At 45.6% G+C, this 24,452-nt stretch overlaps 1 protein-coding gene across 7 annotated transcripts in view; it reads right to left on the bottom strand.

Moving 5' to 3' along the window:
• Positions 1-2,132: 2,132 nt before the first annotated feature.
• Positions 2,133-24,452, bottom strand: part of LOC139420337 (pleckstrin homology-like domain, family B, member 2b) — a 46,852-nt gene continuing 24,532 nt past the window's right edge. For 3 of the 7 annotated variants that reach the window (XM_071170323.1, XM_071170327.1, XM_071170328.1), the window contains 19 exons: positions 24,085-24,204; positions 21,125-21,309; positions 19,778-21,025; positions 13,658-14,029; positions 12,403-12,540; positions 12,138-12,275; positions 10,878-11,006; positions 10,287-10,442; positions 10,099-10,209; positions 9,907-9,996; positions 8,569-8,721; positions 7,262-7,405; positions 7,068-7,170; positions 5,981-6,134; positions 4,524-4,614; positions 4,242-4,388; positions 3,937-4,156; positions 3,737-3,822; positions 2,133-3,610 (listed from right to left, as the gene is read on the bottom strand). In XM_071170323.1, coding sequence (XP_071026424.1) covers positions 3,470-3,610; positions 3,737-3,822; positions 3,937-4,156; positions 4,242-4,388; positions 4,524-4,614; positions 5,981-6,134; positions 7,068-7,170; positions 7,262-7,405; positions 8,569-8,721; positions 9,907-9,996; positions 10,099-10,209; positions 10,287-10,442; positions 10,878-11,006; positions 12,138-12,275; positions 12,403-12,540; positions 13,658-14,029; positions 19,778-21,025; positions 21,125-21,309; positions 24,085-24,204 — 3,926 coding nt within the window. In that variant the 3' untranslated portion in view covers positions 2,133-3,469. The remainder of the gene's footprint in view (positions 3,611-3,736; positions 3,823-3,936; positions 4,157-4,241; positions 4,389-4,523; positions 4,615-5,980; positions 6,135-7,067; positions 7,171-7,261; positions 7,406-8,568; positions 8,722-9,906; positions 9,997-10,098; positions 10,210-10,286; positions 10,443-10,877; positions 11,007-12,137; positions 12,276-12,402; positions 12,541-13,657; positions 14,030-19,777; positions 21,026-21,124; positions 21,310-24,084; positions 24,205-24,452) is intronic. The other 4 variants (XM_071170324.1, XM_071170329.1, XM_071170326.1 and 1 more) reach the window with 2 other exon arrangements.

Genomic DNA, 24,452 nt, shown 5'->3' with positions numbered 1-24,452 from the left:
AAAGAAAGCTCTGCTATTGGGACAGCTTTATGTCGGCCCTAACAGTTTGTGGGCACCGTTTGTCACCGTTATAGTGCAATGAATGTATTGTTTAGTGTTGTGTCGTAGCTTTGCTGGCATGCATAATGTTTGCTATTGTTGAGTTTGCCCCACCAAGATTTACATGCTAAAATCACAACTGACTCCTGACTCCTACTCCTAGGTCACAAGTCATTGTTCTTGTTTTCTGTGTGTATACCTATACTTATTCTTTACAATCTAATGGCACTGTAATGGCACAACTAATACTTTTTGAAGTAGTAGTAGTATGCACTACTATACCAGTAACTGAGTTGTAGGCTGTGCCGATGTTGGTGATGACTTTACTGTAGATGAGCGGGATTTCAGTACTGAAGAAGGGTCTCAACAGTCCATCACCTAAATCAACCGAGAAGGCCAGCTTTGGTCTGTCTGTAAACACGGGAGAGTGAAAAAAATAAATTTACATTCAAAGTATCATTAGTAAAATAAGATCATGTTTTTATCTGGCTGTCTTTTATGCATTTTATCCAAATCATAAAGCAAACTATAACTTTAAAATCCAAATGTGGATGAATAAACCTGAGGAAAGGTTTGTCTGCATCTGTTACCTGTATTCTGTCTCTTAAGCTCTTCCACCTCCCTCTCACTGGTACTCTGGCCTCCAAGGCTGTTGTTTAACAGAAAACATATGCAAAAGCGAACTTGAATTTAGTTATCCTGACCACTTTTAAGGTGATGGTTTGATTATGTCAAAGTCCTCCTAGTACTTGTGTTCTCACTGGCTGTCACTGGCCACCAGGGCTGACATAACATGAAAGAAAATATGATTACTGAACAAAGTTAAACCATAATATCAAACATTACTCAAATACAGTAAATGTATCATTTCTAACTGATGACATCTCTGTGACATGTACCTGCATTCTGTTTCTCCAGCTCCTCCACCTTGTTCTTCTGGAGCTACAGTTCAGTCTTGGCGACACTCTGCTCCTCTCTAAGAGCCATCGCCTCGTTTTCAGTGGCTGTCACTCTGGCCCACATGGCTGGCAGTTCAGCTGCTTGTGCTGAAATTGTCATTTTGACAATCAAAATGTTATTTTGTAATACATTCACATTTAATGAATTACCTTGCTTCTTAACACAGCGCACATCCAACCCGGAAGCCAGCCGCACCAATGCGCCGGAGGAAACACCGTGCACCTGGCCACCTTGGCTAGCGTACACTGCGCCCAGTCCGCCACAGGAGTTGCTGGTGCGCGATGAGACAAGGACACCCCTACCGACCAAGCCCTCCCTAACCCGGGCGACGCTAGGCCAATTGTGCATCGCCCCACGGACCTCCCGGTCGCGGCCGGTTACGACAGAGCCTGGGCGCGAACCCAGGGACTCTGATGGCACAGCTGGCGCTGCAGTACAGCGCATTTCTTCTTCATGTCAGGGGTGGCGGTGGTCTGACCGGTCGTCTGAGTCATCTCTGTAGCTTCAGTCACTTGGCTCTCGATCTGAGCCTCTCACCCTGCTCTCCTTTCCCTGACCCTGTCGAGTGATGTCATTCTCTCTGACCCCTCCACTCTCTCCCTGACTCCATGCTCCAGACAGACAGACCAGCAACATCAGCAGACCTACAGCACCACTTATTCTGAAATGATACATCTTTTAGACATTATGTATTCTATAGGCACAATCCCCTTCCTTATATACATGCACAAGTGAGGGAGCCACCGCATGAGAATTTAACATGTGTTTCTGACAGAAAAACAAGAACATCAAGAACTCGCTGATTGAACAGAAAACTATGATAAAGATGAGGTTATAGCAGGTCTCAATTATCTGATGTTCTTTAAGACCGTGGGAGAAGTGACCCTGTTCTTTGGTTGAAGGTCTCTCGTCATGTAACCCCTGTGTGTATACAATGTGCCAAGAGGACTGAGAGCCAGTCTGAATACAGGACCAGATCACCCCTCTAGCGGTTCTGATACAACACTGCTGCTTCTGATCACAGAGTTTCCCAGTGACGTTTGGCATAAACAGAATCTTTACATGGATCATAGAGCCTTCATTCAAATCAATGTCTCATGAAAACATATTTTCAAGAAAAATGACCAAACACATTTTTAAGTAACAATATGTTCTTACTTTAATATATGTTCTTGCTTTTTCTGTATGCAGAAATAAAGATACATGCATTGATAATCAATAGCATAAATACAGTATGATATAGCTACATGATAAAAAAACCTGCCATTTAAAAAATATATATAATGGTTAAAAAGCACATTAATGCCCGATAATGAATCAAACGCCTGGCTAGCCCGACCCCGGATGCTTCATATGTGAAAGAATACAGTAGAAATAATGGGCAGGGTGGAATTGAGTCATTTAAGTAAGCATTTCACTGTTAGTCTCCACCTGTTGTCTATGAAGCAAGTGACAAAAATGGATTGGATTTGCTTCCATCTGTCCTTTCAGTTCTACACTCACTGCAGAAGGTGGTAGGGTTGAGTTGGGATGGTTTAGGGGTCATCCTCTGTCCCTCAGACTGTTCAGCTGTCACCCTCTACTGATGAGAGGGAATACCTAGATTTATATGATGGTGGGAAGGAAAAGCATCATGACTGAGCACTAACATACAGTAAGCCTATATGCCAAGGCTGCTCGCCATTAAACAAGGCATTTGATAAATACAACTCACAGCTAACATATAGATAGCTATCTGGTTAGTCAACGATAAAATACGCAGCGAAAACTCGACCAGCACGATTATAATCTGTGAGGGTTAACCTATATGATCCTGTATTTATTCTACCACTGACATGTATAAGGCTGCATCTCAATGACAACCTATTCCCCAAGTAGCAACCTTTGGTATTGTATTTTACCACAGATGACTTGACCTTTGGCTACACTAGAAGACGCAATGGAGGACATTGGCCTCATGAGAAAAGACACCATACAAAAAGATTAGCACCTCTGGGTTATGTGATCACAATGTAGCGAAAACACACACACACACACACACACACACACACACACACACACACACACACACACAGGAGACCTGAGGTCTTTGGGGATGAGTAAATATCAGTAACTTGCCGCCTGATCATTTGACCCTACACAACCTGGAATTGAAATGAACGTTCTGTTTGCTTGTTTACTAATGATGCATAAAAACACTGGCCAATCCCAGCGGAGCTACTGTGAGAGTTAAGGCACACTGTTGGAGAGCACGTCCTAAAATACAGAAATAAAAACAACAGTCCATCTGTGTCACAGAGAAAAGAGAGGAGCTAGTCCTGTCGTCGTAACCACACGCTGGCTGTAACCTTCCACTCCGAAGCACCCCTCTTTACACCATGAACTGAGTGTATCCCTCCGACGCGTACAGATCAAGTCTCCTACACCATAAAGTGGGTGTATCCCTCCGCCATGGCCATATCGCTCCTTTCTACACCATGAACTGAGTGTATCCCTCAGCCCCAGTGACAATGACATCCATCCAGATCCTCATGGCCTCAGGAGAGGGGGCCACCATGTAATAGACCCTGTCATGAGTCTTCACACTGAACGTCAGACACGGGTTAGGACTCTGGAGGGGGAGGGAAAGAGGGGGAGAGAAGAATAGGGATCAGATACAGCAAGGCTACAAGGATTGGGCATTTAATAAGAGAAAGACCGTGTCACACACACACACACACAACAAAGGAGTAGGTACCTTGTGTGCGTTCTTTAAGTGGTCATAGTAAACTTCCTCTATTGCTTGGAAGTAGATGACCCCTTTCAGCTTGGCCTCATGCTTGTCTGCAGCAGAGACAAAACACACAACAGTAAGAAATACACAATCAGACCAGAAGTTAGGACTTAAGAGGTGTGTGTTACTCACACTCCAGTCCATGGTACCTGTCCGTTCTTTACCTGAGAAGTAGGAGAGCGTTCGTCGGTTGCGGTCAAAGACGAACCAGCGTTTCTTCCAGGTCTTGATCTTTCCCCCCATCTTGACCAGGAATCCTCGGCATGTCTTCTCCGTGAGGGACAGGTGGAAACAGGTGTCAGCACTGTGGCCCGCTGACTCTATATGGGCTTTTAGGTCAAAGTCATCCTTTCGAACTGGCAGGTAGCGCGTCAGAGGACGGGACTGTGGGGACAGGGGTTAAAGGTTACTCTAGTGGTCAGCAATCTTAGTCCTGGAGAGATACTGTTTCGTATGCCTATTGTTTCACCTGTGCTCTCTGTTTCTCCCGTAGTTTCACCTCCCTGTCGATGAGTTTCTGTCGTCTGTTGGTCTCCTCCTGCAGTCTTTTCTCCAGATCCTCCCTCCTCCTCCTCTCCTCCTCCAGAGCCTGTTTGCGTGACTCCATCTCTTGCTCCTGCACCAGACACAACACATGCTTTACTTTAGATTTCAGTGTGTGTGTGTGTGTGTGTGTGTGTGTGTGTGTGTGTGTGTGTGTGTGTGTGTGTGTGTGTATTTGTTTGTTTATCTGTGCACATGTGTATGTTACCTTGTTTTCTATGAGGCGATTCTTCTCTGCCTGAGCCTGTCTCAGCAGACGCTCCATTTCCTCCAGTTTGGTCACGTTAGACGTACTGGCACTGCAACACACACAGACATTCTACAGGCTGGGAATGATGCAGCACAGGACTTATTCTTCCCATGGAACACACACAGTCATTAAGAATGGGCCCTGCTGGAACACATTAGAACCAGCCTGGACGTGTGTGTGTCACAGCAAAGTCTGCTGCTTTTCATTTCCACTTCAAAAGAAACACCTGGAATAGGTCTCTGATCCCCCCCCCCCCTAACTCCTCCTCTATCCATTTCCGCTTCATCTCTACCATAATCCTTCATTCCTTCTCTCAACCCTCTCTGTCCTCTCGACATCTCTTCGCTTACATTTGACTCATTTAGCAGACGCCTTTATCTAGGGCGACAATAGTGAGTGCATGCGTTCATCGTTTTTTGTACTACGGCGTTGCAAGCACCATGCTCTACCAACGGAGCCACACGGGGCTTCTCTTTCCTGTTCCTGTCAGAAAGAGGCCTCTCTCTTACATAACTAGTACACACACACACGTCACTCCAGTGATGGCGTTACGGAGATGCAGTATTCCATATGGTGTTCCATTCCCGAGGCTACATGGATACTCCTTTGGGAATTATCCTGATTGGAGCACTGTGTGTGTATGTGTGATTACAGCGCCATGCGGATCAGAGAGGTAATCCAACAGGAACACTAGCCAAGAAATATAAGCAACCTGACGCTTACCTGCATAAACGAGAGGGAATGGAACCAATGGTCCATTCAGATGCTCCAAGCTAGTCCAGTCCAATTTAACCCAAAAATAACCAACCAGAGTCAAGACCCACAGAATACAGAATCTGTGAAAGGAGTTCACAGAACCAATCCCATTTTACCTTCAGTCCAATCCGAAATGAAACCACAAAACCTAATTGTGCTTTGCTGTGTCACTGAAAGCTCCACGGTGCACAGAAACAAGCAAACAGCTCCGATCTCTGGACCACAGAAACAGACTAACCCATCTAAAACCCAGAGGTGTAGAGCTGGCCTGAACCCTCTCCAGACAGACAGAGAGCGAGCGAGAGAGGTACAGAGAGAGATACAGAGTCAGAGAGAGCGAGAGAGAGAGAGCACTCTGCATGCAGAACACATTATTTCACCCCAGTGAGGCTGAAGCCCAAATCTACCACCGCTCAATAGCTATCCCCGCTTGTAACCTGACTCCCCTAACCTTCAACCCCCCCCTCACACACACACAAATGTTTCAACATGCATGAACATTCACCTCTCTCCCTCCATGTTTCACACTATAGAAAATGAGAAACTGACTTCATATGATCGGTATGCACATTCAGCCTCTGAACACACGTATCACACATATCCCCCTTTTCCTTGACCTCTCCTCTCTCACTCTCCCCAACACACACACCCCCACCTACCAGGAGACGTTGTCCGGGGAGCAGGCAGAGATGCTGGTCTCCATTGAGTCAGAGCTGTCCACGCTCATGGTGTCGTATGCCTGGCCGTTATCACAGTAACCGTAGGTGTCCAGGTACACGTTGGACTGGGAGGCGGCGCGAGAGCTCGGCTGACCTAGACCACAACAAGACCACACACAGTCAGACAGAAACCACAACAAAATCACACAGTCAGAAAGAGAGAGACCACTACCAAAGCACACAGGGTCCGAGAGAGAGAACAAAGACCAGAAACCGGTGTATACTTTAAAACAGCGCGAGAGAGAAGCTGTGCATCGAGTTACCTGTCTGTACCCCTCCCTGCACTGAGCCCTGTTCTCCATGACCGCTCGCCACCTCAGGGACCACAGTCTGACCGTACGGTACAGACTGTTGGCCCTCCCTCTGATCACACTGACCAGCCACGGTTAAAACACATACAGCAAACTAAAGGTGCAAAAAGTTACCACAACCAAAAGGTCCAAATAACAATGTCCAAAACCGTAGTCCAAAAAATAGATCCCAGAACAACATGAACAACCACAAGCAGTGGACCTCCAACTTGACTGTCACTACGAAGGGAGTAATGTAACACTACAGTAGGGTACAACAAAGACACACACACAGGAAGCCTGATACCATCACCCAAAGAGGGTCAGACACACCACACCCCTCTGATGACCCACCCCAAGGGACAGGCTTCAATCTCACCACAACACACACAGACACACACACACACACACACGTTATCCATGGGTTACTAGGACCTATTAACGGATGCTTCACAACAGCAGAGTATTTCCTGCCTCTCCTCAAATCTCGCTCCAAACAAATAAACAAACCATGCTTCTGTCCACCCATCACACACACACACACACACACACACATCTGATGATCCATCTTTTTTATAGGTTGAAACCCTTGCCTTATAAGGTAAGCTGTGTGACTAACTTATCCCGAGGGTCACTGGTGGTGTGACAGACAACTCTCCTAGACAAACTCCTCTTCCCTCCCCTCTCACTACTTCAGTTTCGCGGTCAGTTTACACATGCGTGAGGTGTGTCCTCACCCTTGTGCAGGCGCCGTTTATCTGTGTCTCTATTGGAGGAGACAGACATGCCCCGGGGTAAAATACTGCCACAGCTAGAACTCTGGACCAGGGGCTGATGGGACTGTGGAGGACCAGAAAGAGAGAGAGATTAAAGGTGATTTTGTGTGTGTGTGTGTGTGTGTGAGAGAGAGTGAATGTGTGTGTGTGTGTACCTTGTTAGGCATGCTGCGTCCTAGTGTAGCACAGTTGAACTGAGGGGTGACAATGGACGTGGTCTTCTTCCTGGGTAATGTGTCACTCAGGTGGGCCCCACCTTCTTTCACTAACCTCTTTCTCTCCTCCAGTGAACGGAAGTGCTGAACACACACACACAATAGTCAGAATCACACACGCATACACACAAACAGCACAGGACACAAACACACAGCCTTTACCTGCCTGTTGTGGCTGTGTTTTTTGACAGGCAGAGGAGGAGGAGGAGAGTCAGGGAGGGGAGAGGGGTCACGATAGGTCACCATGTCCTCCGGCCAATGAACCGAGGGGGTTTTGGTGAGAGGGGGGCGGCGGGGCAATAGGGGATGGGAGGAAAAGGAGGACGGACAATCGACAGGAGAGGAGGAGCGACAGAGCTTAAAGAGGAAGAGAGGAACACCATCAAAGAAAGAGAGTACAGCAGACAAAATATAACATCTAGAAAAACTGAAAGGCAAATGCATGGAGAACTGAGGAAGGCATACAGTGCATTCAGAAAGTTTTCAGACACCACCATAGGGATGGTGCCAGGTTTCCTCCAGGTGAGATGCTTGGCAATCAGGCCAAATAATCCAATCTTGGTTTCATCAAACCAGAGAATCTTGTTTCTCATGGTCTGAGAATACTTTGGCAAACTCCAAGTGTGCTGTCATGTGCCTTTTACTGAGGAGTGGCTTCATTCTGACCACTCTACCATAAAGACCTGATTGGTGGAGTGCTGCAGAGATGGTTGTCCTTCTGAAAGATTCTCCCATCTCCACAGAGGAACTCTGCAGCTCTGTCAGAGTGACCATTGGGTTCTTGGTCACCTCCCTGACCAAGGCCCTTCTCCCCTGATTGCTCAGTTTGGCCGGGCAGCCAGGTCTAAAACATACATTGTGACATACACTGTCAACTGTGGGACCTTATAAAGACATGTGTGTGCCTTTCCAAATCATGTTCAATCAATTGAACTTACCACAGGTGGACTCCAATGAAGTTGTAGAAACATCTCAAGAATGATCAATGGAAACATGATGCACCTGAGCTCCATTTCGAGTCACATAGCAACGGGTCTGAATACTTATGTCAATAAGGTATTTCTGTTTTTTATTTTTAATAAATGTGCAAACAATTCTACAAATCAGATTTCACTTTGTCATTTAGCATAAGACTGTAAAGTCAAATGATCTGAATACATTCTGAATGCACTGTAAATAATGTTATCCTCCTCCACACAAACACACCTACTGACCAACAAACACACGTGCCCCTTACACACACACACCTCGTCCTCCGCTGGTTTTGGGGCGCTGTCGTCAGTGGGGGGGCTAGGCTCAGAATCAGGGGAGGGATTGGCCAGAACAGGGGCAGGGGCGGGACTAGGGTTCCCCCCCAGCTGGGAGTAAATTTCATTGATCTCACTGACTGTTACATAGCCCTGGAACATACCATGAGGGAAAAGGGGGGAGAGATGAAGTAGACAGAGAGAGGGATAAACAATGGTGAAAGAGAGGGAGATTAAAAGTGAGAGAGATTAAATAAAGAGGGGGGTTGAGAGATAGAGAGAGATTCAGCCATGTTAAAACTTTTTGTTAGCTTGGTCAGTTAAACTGCAGCAACAGAGAGAGCTGTACTGTTCCATTAGTTTCACATAGACAATGAATGAAGAGAGAAGGTTAAACATAAACAATATGAACATCTTTAAAGGCCAGTTTGTTACCAGTGCAATGTGTTATTATCACTGTATAAATGGAAGACAAGAGGAGGTGTTTCTAAAACGGGCTGTAAAAAGTGCTTCTCGACCTCAAGATTCCTGGATCTACAAAAAACTATCAAACCCACACAACTCATTCCATAGTTCTCATGTTATCGTTTTGACCATAACCTTTTTGATACAAGGGACCAAGATTCTAAGAAACACTAGCTTAAAGTAACTGTCCAGTGAAACTCTCACTTTTTAAATTATGTTAACGCATACACAAATAATGTTGTTGACTCGTCCTATACTCGTATTTGTGGCCAAAGTATAAATTGGAGAGAAGAAAAACACTTCAAAAACCCCGCCTCAAACTTGTATCTCAAACAGACCGTTTAAAAAACGCTTGCCATTTCATCATAGAGGATGATGTCATCCTTCTGAGGAGGATGAGCTGGCCAATCAGCAGTCTACTCACATGAATATTTTTTATGACCAGTATACGCCGGTCATGTTGTTGGGCTACGCCCACATCATTCCAAAACAGAAAAGCTGCTTTTTAACATACTTAATTACCATTTTTGGAAGGAAAACTATTTCACTCCATTATTTGTCATTTATTATAGGTCATATTTCATAGAAATCTGGAAAGATAGAGGGAGGACATAGTACCTCAGCGCTCTTTATGGAAAGAGAAGAAAGGAGGGAGGATAGGACTAGCAGGTCAGCAGGAAGGATAAGAGAAGAAAGAGAGGAAGAGGCGTGGTCACGGGACTGGCCACTAGGAGATTGACACACGTCAGCCAACGACGCCGTATCCTAGGAAACAGGAAAGGAGGAAAGGAGAGGAAAAGAGGAGGAAGACAGTGAGACGAGGGGGACCATGGGTGGGAATGAAGAAGGTTGCTAGGCAATAGTCAAACATACCTCCTTGAGACTGATAGGGCTGAGAGGGAAGCCCCGGCCACCTGTGAGGTCAGCATACTTCTTTTCCACAGAAGCAAGGTTATCTTTCTCCTGAGAGAGAGAGAGACTTTAACATGCAATTAGGACTGAAATCAATGGTCTGTTGCAAAACAAACAAACAGACACACACACACACACACTGCGCGTACATACCTTCTGCAGCATCATCTGCAGGTTGGTCCGCTCCTTCAGGAAGCTGTCCTTCTCTCGCTGAGCCTGCTGGGTAATCTGTCCCGCCTGCTTATTTAGCGCCACCAGCCTCTCCTTGGAACACACACATACAGTAGTTTAACACACACACATACATACACACACACACACACAAAACACACACACCGTACCTTGCGTGTGACGGTGCTCCGTTGGTAGTCAGCTATCTCTCTGAGGAGTTGTTGTGTGCTTTCCTCCTTCTCCTCATCATGACAACTCTCTCTCTCCAGCTGCTGAAACTCCAGGTCCTCAAAACGCTTCGTCTCAGCTTCCAGCACCTCAGAGTTCTGACACACGCACACACACGTTTTTCTCAGATTGTGTTATAACATTTTGGCTGTCCGCAAGTGTTCAATTACTATTTTCTGCATGAGGGAGAGAGCATTCAGTCACACAAGCACAAACACACTCACACAACCACACCAAGGCATGCTCTCGCCAAACCTGCTGCACAATCATGCTTCCTCATCCTATCAAAAAACTGCTACTATCCCCCATGAGCAGGCTGACTGTGTGGAGCTTTCCTGACGGACATGATATGACACATTAAAACTGACAAACAGGAGGAGAGGTGAAGAGGAAGAGCGAGACAGGAAGAGAGACCCTCCTGTAGATAAATGATAGGGGGAAGGAACAAGAGGATAAGGATGGGTGAACAGGTGGGGAAGGTGTGTCACAGGACGTTTTTAGCAGGAAGTGTGTGTGTGTGTGTGTGTACTGACCCTGGTGAGCTGCTCCTGTAGGGGCTCCTTCATGGCCTCAGGACAGCAGTGGAGCTGGGAGCGCAGCTCACACACACTCTGAGACAGCTGCTCTACCCTAGCCCTCTCAGCCTGCAGCGACACACACGCCTGACACACACACACACGACAAGCATATAAGCACGCTCAAATGTGCATATGTACGCAGAGGTACAGTACACACACACACACACACACAGGAATGACAAGCAGACACAGGACAGAGGGAGAGAGGATGGTAGCGTTAGTGGGAGTCGGGAGGCAGAGTTAGTTACTACAGTGTTACAGTGGTCAGGAAAGCAGAATGGACTAGAGGGCAGAGAAGAGGGAAGGACTGATACAGCTGTGGGTTGGGGATGATGAGGGTTATTATGAGAGGGAAAGGGGTCTTCAACACAGCCCCCCAACAGTCCAAGACGTTCAGGCTGACCAGACACAGGAGAAACCAGGCTAACTGGCCAGACACAGGAGAAACCAGCCTAACTGGCCAGACACAGGAGAAACCAGGCTAACTGGCCAGACACAGGAGAAACCAGGCTAACTGACCAGACACAGGAGAAACCAGACTAACTGACCAGACACAGGAGAAACCAGACTAACTGACCAGACACAGGAGAAACAGGCTAACTGACCAGACACAGGAGAAACCAGACTAACTGACCAGACACAGGAGAAACAGGCTAACTGACCAGACACAGTATGTGTCAAACTAGTCAACTTTATTTTTGTCTTTTTCTCAACTGCTCGTTATCCATCTTCCTCTCATCAGATCTGTAATCACCAAAATGTGTAAGGGGAAGACTCTGTCTCTCCTCTCCCCCCCCCCCCCATATGGTATGTGGTTCCTCTCTCATGTATCTGCCAGCTGTAGGGTTAATGGAACTCTCCGGAAGCAGGCCTGAACATGACCCAGAGGAGAAGAGGGTGTCAACACACACACACACGGGTAGTGACCACTATACCCTGTTGTGTATTAACAGCTGTATATTTGGACCGGAGACTGCATGACAGGGATTTACACATACCAAGTCAGCTAGTCACATGTCAATCAATGTATGTATGGGTGTGGCTAGAGAATACATACTGCAGCATGCTCATTACATATGCACACAGTGCTTATGACACCACAAACTCTTAGAAACTCCATATAGCAGTACACACACAGACACACACTCTTTCTCTCTCCCTCCCTCATGTTGCGTTGATCCCAGTTGCCCCAGTGTTATCACACAGTGGTATTACCGGAGTCTTCTGGTTCTGTGCCTGTTGTTCCATGTCAGACATCTTGGTGTTGAGTGTCTCCAGAGCATCTCTCTCCTGCTGCAAGGCCGCTAGCTCTGCCTGCTGCTCTGCCTCCACCAGGGCACGCTCCACCTCCACCTGGACGGAGAGAAAGAGGGAGTGAGTCTCTATCTTGCTCTACCTCTATTACCTCCCTACATCTCTCTCCACCATTTTTACTTCCCTCCATCCCCCTCTCTAGCACATCCCTCTCCCTCCATCCTACCTCTCTGAGAGACTCGTCCATCTGGTTGTCCAGTTCTTTGATCTTCTGTTCCAGCTCCTCCATGTTGTTCAGCACCTGGATCCTCTCCTCCTCCACACGGGTCACTTCCTGCCTCCGCTGGCCCTCCTCCACCAGCGCCTAAAGATGACGTCACACTCTCACAATGGAATCTATGCTATGTTCTTTATTCACTGGTCCTGGAGAGCTACAGGGAGTGAACACATTTGTTTCCAGCCAAGAACTAACAAACCTGATTCCGTCTTGATGATTAGTTGAATCATGTGTGTTAGTGCAGGGCTGGAACAAAAGCTACAGGTTGTCCTGAATGAGGGGTGAAAAACACTATGGTTCATAGAAAAGTTATAGGTATTAACATGATACTCTGTAGAGTACATTTCTGTTATTCAATTACTCACCAGAAACTATGCAGCTGTTCATACGGAACACACACACACACACACACACACATGCTGCCCACCTTAGGTTGCTATCCTTAGCACTCTCTAATCTAATAACCAGACTGTAAATATCTCATGTGTGTGTGACCTCTTACAGCAACCAATTTTGACAGTATCCAGCACCTCCGGGTTCTCACAGTTAAATAGAAGACTAATGCACAACAACAGACAACTCTGACCTCTAAAACAATAGGTTGCCGTGGAGGTCTAAGAAGAAAACACATGTTTGAGAGTAGGGAAAATATAAATACAGTATGTGGACCTTAAATGGTAAGGTAAGTCAGATTCCAGAGGAGTTTCCACATCAGAACTAAGGAATGTACAAGGAGGGGTTGAGCCGTGACCATGGCTAGTGTGTGTTTTCTTCTGTTTACAGTGAGAGGGGAGCTCTCTTTCTCTCTACCACTCTCCTCTCTCTCCTTTAACTCTCATTTAGTCATGAGAAGCTACATTAAGCTGCATATAGCTTCATAGGCTGTTATTAAGCTTGATTAGGCCTGTGTAAGGATTGCCTGACCAGAGGTCTCATTAACAGGTTGCCAGGTGATAAACACTCTGCCTCCTGTCAATCATTTAACAAGGCTTAATTAAGCTTTACTCAGAGGAAGGACAGCAGTAGCACCTTATGTATCTGTGTGTGTGTGTGTGTGTGTGTGTGTGTGTGTGTGTGTGTGAGAGAGAGAGGCAGGGATGTTGGCTGAAAGAAGTACAGGAGAAAGGGAACAAGAGATCAAATATAAATGGGAGAAAGAGAGAGAGAGAAAGCAAAAGCGAGCGAGAAAGTGAAAAACTCTCACCCGATTAGTCCTAGGCAGGTGCGCGGTGAGCGAGGTGGCGGAGCTTCGTAGGATGATGGCCGGCGATTCAGCCATGTTGTCCCGGTGGCCGCTGCTCCGTCGATGTCGGACTGGACGCTCCTCGTCATTACCATAGTAACCATTCTCCGAGCCGCTACCGGCCCCATTTCCGTTCACAGTTGAGTCAGAGAAGACGGATTCTGACTCATCGTCGTCAGAGACCTGGAGTTTCTCTAGTTCCCGGTTGATCATCTGAAGGTCGGCTAGACCAGCACCGGTATCGACACTAGAACCAACACCCCTCTCCCTGTCCTGCTCCGATCGACCCAGCTCTGAACACAGAGACAGAATGGTTTCCAGCCGCTGGCGTTCCTACAACACAGCACACACAGTTAGAAGCCCACACAAATACGTACATACAGAGTTACACACACAGACATACTTAGATATATATGTACAGAGAGAGAGAGAGAGAGACACACACACAGCAAACACATGGATTCTTATCTGTATCCAACTGAAAGCCAAATACACAGATATTACCTGTGGAAGCATGGCTGCCATTTGGAGCATTTCTCCTCACAGACACTCCACAGGGCAAACAGAATTTTCTCATAGCCCTTATATTTCTCTCAGAGAATAACGACAGCCCACAATAACAAAAACTAAACCTATAGCTAACTAACTAACTACTAGCGCTGTGCTACTGAACTAGATATAGAAATTCACAAAGACAGTGGGCTGCTATCTGCAATGCACTGCTGCAGGTGAGAGAAATTAGAAACCACATCGCCCTGAGAACTGAGTGACTACTGCTGAGAGAGAGAGAGAGAGAGAGAGAGAGAGAGAGAGAGAGAGAGAGAGAGAGAGAGAGAGAGAGAGAGAGAGAGAGAATTCATGTATGTGTGTGTCTGTATGTGTGAGAGAGAAGAGGCAGCAGGGGGCTTTCCTGCGAATGTTATTGGCTCGGAGTCAGACTCTCCAACCGGAAAAGCCCAACGTACTACATACAACATTGGAAATATATCCCAAACACACAGGAGAGGGACTAGAAATACATCCCACATGCATACACATCTACACACACAAACAGAGGCCACTAATAACAACGGTCAGTCAACAAGTAGCAGAGTAAAGCAATACTCTGTCAATTTGACACCTGATTCAGTACTAATGGAGACAAACCGCTGTAGACCTACTACACAAAAGGAGCAGTACAGTTAATAACAGCAACTGGCTCTGGGTGTAACCTGATCTGATCACAAACAGCCCTGGCTCCCACAGGAGAGGATATACTGATATAGAAATGCAATCCTTCCTCTTCTCTCACCATCCCTCTCTCCTGATCTACACCCTCTCACTCTTACCCTCCCTCCCTCCATCCATCCCTATTCACAATCTCCCCCTCTGCCCACCTCCATTTTCTCTCTCTCCTTTCCTGTCTCTACCCACCACTCTCAATTCAATTTCAATTCCATTTAAGGGCTTTATTGGCATGGGAAATAGATATACAAAAGTGAAATAAACAATAACAAATGTTTACAGGAAACATTATTTTGAAACTTTTGTGAGTGTAAAGACATTTCAAATGTCATCAAATAGTTACAGGGGTACACACAATGTCGTCGAGGATATGCCAAATAAATATTTTATTGTTTTTGTAACTTTTTTTCTTCACATTTTCAAACAGGACATTTATATTTTCCAACGGGGCTATACATTTGGGGGAGTTCTCTCTCTCTCTCGCCTGAGTAGCCTCATTTCACTGCCAAAAAAACAATTAAACCATCCAGTGTTCAGTGAAATAACCACACAATATCAAATACAGGTAGCCTAGTCAAATAATTAACATCCAATCACATTAACCGTTACTCTCTCGCGGGAAACCTTCACGAGGACTGCGAGGACTTTTAGAAACATGACAATTTGAAAAATAAGCCACCAGAGTTTTTGGAGCGAGAATAAAGACGACTTTAGAGTAGTAAGACATGTATTAAAGCAACAGATACCACTAATAAGAAGGGGCTAGAAGCGTCTTATAGGGTGAGCTACCGAGTCGCTAGGACAGGCAAGCCCCATACTATTGTGGAGGACTTAATTCTTCCTGCTGCCGCGGATATGGCGTGGACAATCCTTTGGGAAAAGGCCATAAAAACTATACAGACAATGCCTTCATCAAACAACACTGTTTCACAACGCATCAGTGACATGGCAGGAGATGTTTGGAACCAATTACTGCTTCGCATACAAGCCAGTGAATTCTATGCATTACAGCTGGATGAGTCAAAAGACGTGGCGGACCTGGCACAGCTCCTGGTATATGTCCGTTACGTTTATGGGGGGTATATTAAGGAACACATCCTCTTCTGCAAACCACTGGAAACAAGGACAACATGAGAGAATATTTTAAAGTACTGGACAGCTTTGTGACATCAAATGGACTTTGGTGGTCAAGATGTGTTGGTATCTGTACTGATGGCGCAAAAGCCATGACAGGGAGACATAGTGGAGTGGTAACACACGTGAGAACAAGAGAGCCTCATCAATAATAATAATAATAATAATAATAATAATAATAATAATAATAATAATCGGAATGACCGCTTAATTAAGGCCGATTTCAAGTTTTCATAACAATCGGAAATCGGTATTTTTGGACACCGATTTGGCCAAGTAGTTTTTTTTTTAAACAATTTTATTTAACTAGGCAAGTCAGTTAAGAACACATTCTTATTTTCAATGACGGCCTAGGAACGGTGGGTTAACAGATTTTTACCTTGTCAGCTCGGGGATTCAATCTTGCAACCTTAAGGTTAACTAGTCCAACGCTCTAACCACCTGATTACATTGCACTCCACGAGGAGCCTGCCTGTTACGCGAATGCAGTAAGAAGCCAAGGTAAGTTGCTAGCTAGCATTAAACTTATCTTATAAAAAAATCAATCAATCATAATCACTAGTTAACTACACATGGTTGATGATATTACTAGTTTATCTAGCGTGTCCTGCGTTGCATATAGTCGATGCAGTGCGCATTCGTGAAAAAGGACCGTCGTAGCTCCAACGTGTACCTAACCATAAACATCAATGCCTTTCTTAAAATCAATACACAAGTATATATTATTAAAACTGCATATTTAGTTAATATTGCCTGCTAACATGAATTTCTTTTAACTAGGGGAATTGTGTTACTTCTCTTGCGTTCTGTGCAAGCGGAGTCGGGGTATATGCAGCAGTTTGAGCCGCCTGGCTCGTTGTGAACCGTGTGAAGACTATTTCTTCCTAAAAAAAGACAGCCAAATTCGCCAAACGGGGGATGATTTAACAAAAGTGATTTGGAAAAAAAATCACAATCGTTGCACGACTGTACCTAACCATAAACATCAATGCCTTTTTTTAAATTAATACACAGAAGTATATATTTTTAAACCTGCATATTTAGCTAAAAGAAATCCAGGTTAGCAGGCAATATTAACCAGGTGAAATTGTGTCACTTCTCTTGCGTTCATTGTACGCAGTCAGTGTTAATGCAACAGTTTGGGCCGCCTGGCTCATTGCGAACTAATTTGCCAGAATTTTACGTAATTATGACATAACATTGAAGGTTGTGCAATGTAACAAGAATATTTAGACTTAGGGATGCCACCCGTTAGATCAAATACAGAGCGGTTCCTTATTTCACTGAAGAATAAACGTTTCGTTTTCGAAATGATAGTTTCCGGATTCGACCATATTAATGACCTAAGGCTCGTATTTCTGTGTGTTATTATATTATAATTAAGTTATGATTAGATAGAGCAGTCTGACTGAGCGATGGTAGGCAGCAGCAGGCTCGTAAGCATTCAAACAGCACTTTTGTGCGTTTTGCCAGCAGCTCTTTGCAATGCTTCAAGCATTGCGCTGTTTATGACTTCAAGCCCATCAACTCCCGAGGTAAGGCTGGTGTAACCGATGTGAAATGGCTAGCTAGTTAGCGGGGTGTGCGCTAATAGCTTTTCAAACGTCACTTGCTCTGAGACTTGGAGTAGTTGTTCCCCTTGCTCTGCATGGGTAACGCTGCTTCGAGGGTGGCTGTTGTCGATGTGTTCCTGGTTCGAGCCCAGGTAGGTGCGAGGAGAGGGACGGAAGCTATACTGTTACACTGTAACTAAAGTGCCTATAAGAACATCCAATAGTCAAAGGTATATGAAATACAAATCATATAGAGAGAAATAGTCCTATAATTCCTATAATAACTACAACCTAAAACTTCTTACCTGGGAATATTGAAGACTGATGTTAAATGGAACCACCAGCTTTCATATGTTCTCATGTTCTGAGCAAGGAACTTAAACGTTAGCTATCTTACATGGCACATATTGCACTTTTACTTTCTTCTCCAGCACTTTGTTGTTGCATTATTTAAACCAAATTGAACATGTTTCATTATTTATTTGAGGCTAAATTGATTTTATTGATGTATTATATTAAGTTAAAATAAGTGTTCACTCAGTATTGTTTTAATTGTCATTATTACAAATAAATAAAATATATATATTTTATTTAAATCGGCCGATTAATCAGTATTGGCTTTTTTTGGTCCTCCAATAATCTGTATCGGCGTTGAAAGATCATAAAATCGGTCAACCTCTAACCCTCACTAGCATGAATACATGTACTAAATATGTACTAACTAAATACATGTACAGACTGTGTGTCGAAATTTATTTAAGACTGAGACTCTCTCCAATACAACCCATCATTGCAGAGTTATGTGCATCCTTTGAAGCACATCCTTCTCACTACTCATAGTGTTGAGTCATTCACAATTGTTGATGAACAAATAAGGTTTTATTGGGAAGATGGCTTAATAAAGAGCAAAATTATTGATTATTATTATTTATGCCCTGGTCCAAAAAGAGCTCTTTGTCACTTCCCAAGAACCAGGTTGTGACAAACACTCCCACTCATTCTTGTTTAATAAATGTATCATATAGTGTGTGTGGCAGACTTACAATGATGACAAAAAACAACATTTGAGAGTGTGCTGACCCTGGTGCTAGAGGGGGTACAGCTGGAGGTTGAATGTTTGAAGGGGTACGGGACTATAAAAGGTTTGGGAACCACTGCTCTAGTGCAACCATGTCTAGATGGAATTTGTATTTGTGGTCCTGGCAACTGGGCCTTTTTTGGAACGCCATTATTTTTGTTTTACTGAGATCTCCCTCTCTCCCTCACCCAGCATAGGAGCAGCTGGTGGAGAAAAATTCCCAATAGTGAATTCAGGGACAGAGTAGTAGTGAAAGTTCTCCTGTCTCGCCTCTAGAGGGCAGAGTAGATCCAGAGTAAGCATTCAGAGGAGACGCATCTCAATAGTCTACAATAGTGAAGATGAAGGAGAGGAGACTAGGAGAGGAAGCCATTTTAGACTATTGAGATAAAGCCTAATTCTGTTGAGTGATTGGTGCATAGATGTGTGTTTCCAACATGTTTGTCTGTTCTCCCATGAAGGCAGCCTTTACATCGCCAGGGAAAATACTTTGAGGAATGATCCTCTGGGAATATTCAGCACACCTCAAAAGACGTTCACATTGCCCAACACTTGTATGAAAGCCACCAGCCGTAGTTGTGGCTGCACGTCTTTATTTTGGACTTAGCCCTGTTTACTTTGTGTGTGTGTGTGTGTGTGTGTCAGAAAAAGAGAGCGTGTGTATCCACCTGCCCTATATTTCTGCTCTCCTAATACAATCTGGTTCTAGCCCACATCTGACAGTTCTGTTATGGGTTCCTAACGATCCAAACCAACCTAACTGTGCTGAACTGCAGATGGCCCCACTTACGGAACCACACACACAAAACCACAGAGGGCCCAAAAAAGCCAGTGTTTTCCTCTAAACCGGACCCAACCCAGCAGAGTAAGAATAGCGGAGCATGTTAACATAGGCTAGCAGCCAGAGGCAGTACTTCCCCGAGGGAACATATGTTCGTGTGCGTGCATATTCATCTGTGTGTATATGCCCCAACAGTGTAGCTCCCGAAGAGTGTGTTTAGGAGGTCGAGAGGTCAGAGGGAAGATATCTGATTCCACCTCATAGCCTTGCCATTTCATTCAGATCTTTAAAAAAATACACACAGTACTCACCAGTCTCTCCACCTCCTGTTCTCGTAGTCTCTCATCTCTCTGGCGATGGTGGTAGTCAGTCAGTTCTTCTTTCCCACTCAGGGAGCTGATACTGCCACTCCTCGCCCTGAACCCCCCCGGTGGGGTCACCCCCGCCCCCAGCCCCACTCCTCCCTTCCCAAATGACTGCCTTCGTTCCCCTAACCCTAAACCTGGCTCTACCCCTCCCTTTCCAAAGGACTGTCTTCTCTCCCCCAGACCGAACCCTGGTTCAAGCCCACCCTTCCCAAAAGACTGTCTCCGTTCCCCTAACCCTAGACCAGGCTCCAGGCTGCCAGCCCTGTGCTCCCTCTCCCCGAAAAAAAGCTCTGGTCCAGGGGAGACTCCGCAGCTGGCTGGCCACTCTGGCTCCTGGAGGCTGGATGTGGAGCTGGTGGAGGTGAGGCTGAGTTTCTTGGCCACGCGGGGACTGGAGGAGCCCCCTGATCGGAACGGGACAGTCACGTCTGGAGGGGCCTGGGTGGGAGACTTTGGGGAGGAGAGGGAGATGGATACCACCCCCTCACCTTGGTTCCCCTTGTGGTTCATGTTTTGGGCCTGGCTGTAGTTAAAGTTAGTGGTTTGGTTATGGTTGTAGTTACTGTTTGTGGTGTGGTTTTGGCTATTGTTGTGAGAAGAGTTACGTAGAGGTTCAGAGCGCCGCGAGGTCGGGGGGAGGGTAGAGAGCACCAAGGCTCCATTATCATGGGAACGTGGCGACGATGACAGGCAGAGGCGGGGCAGAGAGAGGCTGTGACTTCCTATCATGCCGCCTATCGACCCTGCAGAGTACTTCCTGGTTCGGTTGCTAGGTGTCGGCTCATGGTTGCCGTGACTTCGGCGTCCCAGGCGGGGGCTGGAGGGCACGCTGGCTGCTCCACTGGTTGGAGAGAGGGATGAGCGTGGAGGAGGAGAGGAGAGGCTCTCACCACCGGCCACTGAGTTAGAGGAACCTCCACCGTTCCACATCGACAACAGGGGGGAGGAGTTTGGGTTTAGTTGTCGTCGCCCGTCGCCAGGGGAGGCCAGCAGGCTGTCTTGTGATTGGTAGGATTGGTTCCGGGTCATGACGGATCGGGAGGAAGGGGGGTCAGAGCGCCGAGAGGGGGAGGGAGGGACCGCGGCTTTGACGGAGAGGGGCGGGCGATCAGAGCCATAGAAACGCCTAGCCTGCTCTTGATAGGCTGACGACATCGAGGTGGGTGAGGTCACAGGCGTGGTGGGTGGAGACTGGGAGAGAGGGGAAAAGACATTAGAAGTGTAAAATCATGTCCATCTACTGCATGCCTCAGTTCTGCTGGGGTTCGTTGAGAGCTACAGCTGTCATACCTGTGTCATACTGAAGTAGGAGGGGCTAGAGTCCCCATTGGCTCTCAGGCTGGTCTCCAGGGCGATCTTCTTTCGTTGTAAGGTGTCCATCAAATCACGGAGCTCTGAGGCAGAACGCATCCCTCTTGCACTGCCGGCCCCTCCCACTACCCCATGGCTGTAGTCACTACTGAACTTCAGATAGTCTGGGGAGGGAGGGAGAGAGAGGAGATGGGGAGGGAGAAGAGTTCAACTTTAAGTTGTATAAGTTGCATGTACAGGAAACACATGGTATACACCATCCAACGAAATGCTTACTTGCAGGTTCCTTCTTGACAATGCAACAGTAGATACAGGAGGAGAAAGCAGAAAAGAATACACATAAAGACATGTTATTTGAAAGTGTCTTATCTTCACCACTAAGTGAACAGTTAAAAACCATCCTCTACACGAGCTCTCTGTCCATCATCTGTTTCGTCTGTTGAAGCCTATAGGTCTGAGGGTGTTCTTATTATTCTGAGAATATCTCTGTGTATAGGTGCGTCAATGTGTGCCTTCTTCTGTGTGGTTTTGGTCTGAGAGTAAAGGAGAAAGTTATATGGTGGTTGTACCTGCAGCTAAGTCTATTCATAGCTGGACTTGGCAGGATACTCATAACCCAAACAGCAGAGAGCTGCCAGTAAATGGCCTATAACACTGAGGGCCCAAGAGCCAACACATACAGACAACACACACACACACACACACACACAGAAGAACTCACTCACACGCTCCCACCTATTCTCATATTTAAAACTAACACACACGGTAGTTCAGGTCTCTAAAAGTAGCAGGGCAACCGACTTCCTGGGGAAATAGAAAACCTCTCAGTGGTCAGGAATTTCTTCAATCCCCCCTTGAAAATCCAACGGAGAGGAAACCTAGTAATTTTACTCATCAAAGAGCTAAACAAAAAGGAGACAAGAAGGTTAGCCATTTCACCCTGAGTAATGGGACTACTCTTTACATACCGTCAAGACAGTAACGCACACATGACCTCCAAAACACACATAGAATCACTAATTATAGACGGACATGTGTGCCTTGTGTGTACACATGTCCGAAGTGTTTACCTAGAAGTGTGTGTATACATGTACTAAATGTGTGCAGGACCGTATGTATACTGTGTGCAGAAAAGGCCCATGAAGTTGTTGGAATAATCCTTTAATTCATTGCCACTTACTCAGCTGGGCCAGGGGCGCTTTAATTAGGTCAGGTGGAAATGTCAGACAGATCTCAACTCCATAAAAGGAGGAAATTGCCATCGCTGCTCTCTCTTCCTTAACTCTGATCCAGAAGTTCTGTGCGTCCATGAATCCATGTAAGTCCACCGACTCTGTTACCTTTCATCTGAACTATCTGTTGCGATCAGGGGTGTGGGCCATCAGTTATTGTTAATAGTTATTACCGGAGCGCGGCTTGGAGCGCACACTTCAAATCTATTATGTAATGTGAATTGTCAATGATCACGGCCCTACGGATCCTCATAGGCCAATTATGCAATCGATATGGTTAATATGTAATGAAATGAATTACCTGTACACATGAAGACAATTGAAAGGGTGAAATGAGAAACGTCATTGTTTGCTAACTGATCAACTTTGATATCAAACTAATGGGGGTTACAGATTGAATAACCATTCACTGTTGGTATTCTTTCATGTTTTATGATAAATAGTTACGAGCCTAAATGACTCACGGATGATTACTATTGACTTCTTAATGAACTGGCTTGTTGACTTCCCTAATTATGTTAATCGTGAATGATTGTTATGACTTGATCTTTGTGATTATGAGTTTGATTGAATACATGTTATTTGTTTCCTTTGTGATGCAGCACAGACTACTCAGTAAATATACCACTTTATGGTTAAAGGAATTCCTGCCTCAGTCTCATCCATTCCTCTGTCACCTGACACGTGACCACCTGTTCACCTTCACTGTCAGTCATCCTACCTGTCCAGCTACCCACAATGATTCCACTAATCTTTCACTGTGCATGTCCTGTGTGTGCACACATGAGTGTGTGTAGGTAAGATTGTGTGAGCGAGGGGTCCTAGTGGGTAAAGGTTTAACCTCAGCCTTGTAAAGAGGGGGATAAATGGGGCAGAAAGCAGAAGACATCTGGTCTCGAGACGCTGTTAGAAACACAAACACACAATCACAGTAGACTCCATTAATAGACAGATTTTCCTTTAAGGTCTGGTTAATATCAGCTCACTCTAATCTTTTTAAAACTATTAACACTAAAAATGGTCCATAGCTCCTCGCTATACAATTGAGTTCAGTGTGTGTGACCCCTATACAGATGTATATTTGTGTGTGTACATTCCTGCTGTCTAGCTCCCGAGACAGTGAGCGAGCAGCGATGATATACGCAGACACACACACACACCATGTTCAAATGCAGAGATCAATCACCACGGTTACAGCAGAACACAGCTGCATCACCACGACGACAGCTATTGCCAGATGTGAAAAACATTCCACCCGTCTTGAAGTGTGTTTTAGGTGTGTGTGTGTGTGTGTTTCTAACCCTGTGACTTGTCAAAGACCCTCTGCCTCAGCAAAAACACATGTTTGAAGATATCCAAACATATAAAGGACCTAAGAATGCTTTAGTTTACATTTTAGTCATTTGGCAGATGCTAAGTCTCCTCTATACAGAAGGACTTACAGTTAGTTCAGTCATCTTAAGATAGCTGGGTGAGACAACCAGAGTCAAAGCAAGTACATTTTCCCTCAATAAAGCAGTTACACATGACCGCGTCTCAATCACGTACACCTGTCGTGGCGGGCTCCACCTGTAACTATACCCTAACACTGGGAGAGAGGAAGTGATATGAGAACTGTGGGACTAGGGGCTGATATGGGATCTATAGAGGGGGGGGACAAAGGAGAAGAGAGGTGAAAGAGGGTAGGGCCAAGTGTGTGTGTGCTACCTGTGCTGTAGGCCAGAGGAGAGACAGGGCTCTTCTGGGGCAGCATGCTCTTCATACGACTGGCCTCTTCTGGATGGTTGAAGCGGAAGAAGTAGGATTGACCCAGACACAGAGAGTAACCTGGAGAGAAAACAGTCAGATAAACACACACTAAATGACAGAAGAAATAACAGAAGACAGAAGAAATAATTCAACACAATACATGTGTTAGACCTCCAGGTTCTCTGTATAACAGACAATCCATCTGCACCACACTCACACACACAGTCTGGGCCATTCCAGACCACAGTGTTTGGCCATCAATTAGGATCACAGAGTCAGGTATTAAACAAGACATCGGGGGCACAACCTGATAACTCTCTCCCCCT

This window comes from Oncorhynchus clarkii, chromosome 11 (genome assembly GCF_045791955.1).
Source record: "Oncorhynchus clarkii lewisi isolate Uvic-CL-2024 chromosome 11, UVic_Ocla_1.0, whole genome shotgun sequence".
In the NCBI taxonomy this organism is placed as follows: domain Eukaryota; kingdom Metazoa; phylum Chordata; class Actinopteri; order Salmoniformes; family Salmonidae; genus Oncorhynchus; species Oncorhynchus clarkii.
The sequence above is the reverse complement of the archived record's forward strand: the minus strand, read 5'-3'. Positions and strand labels throughout refer to the sequence as shown.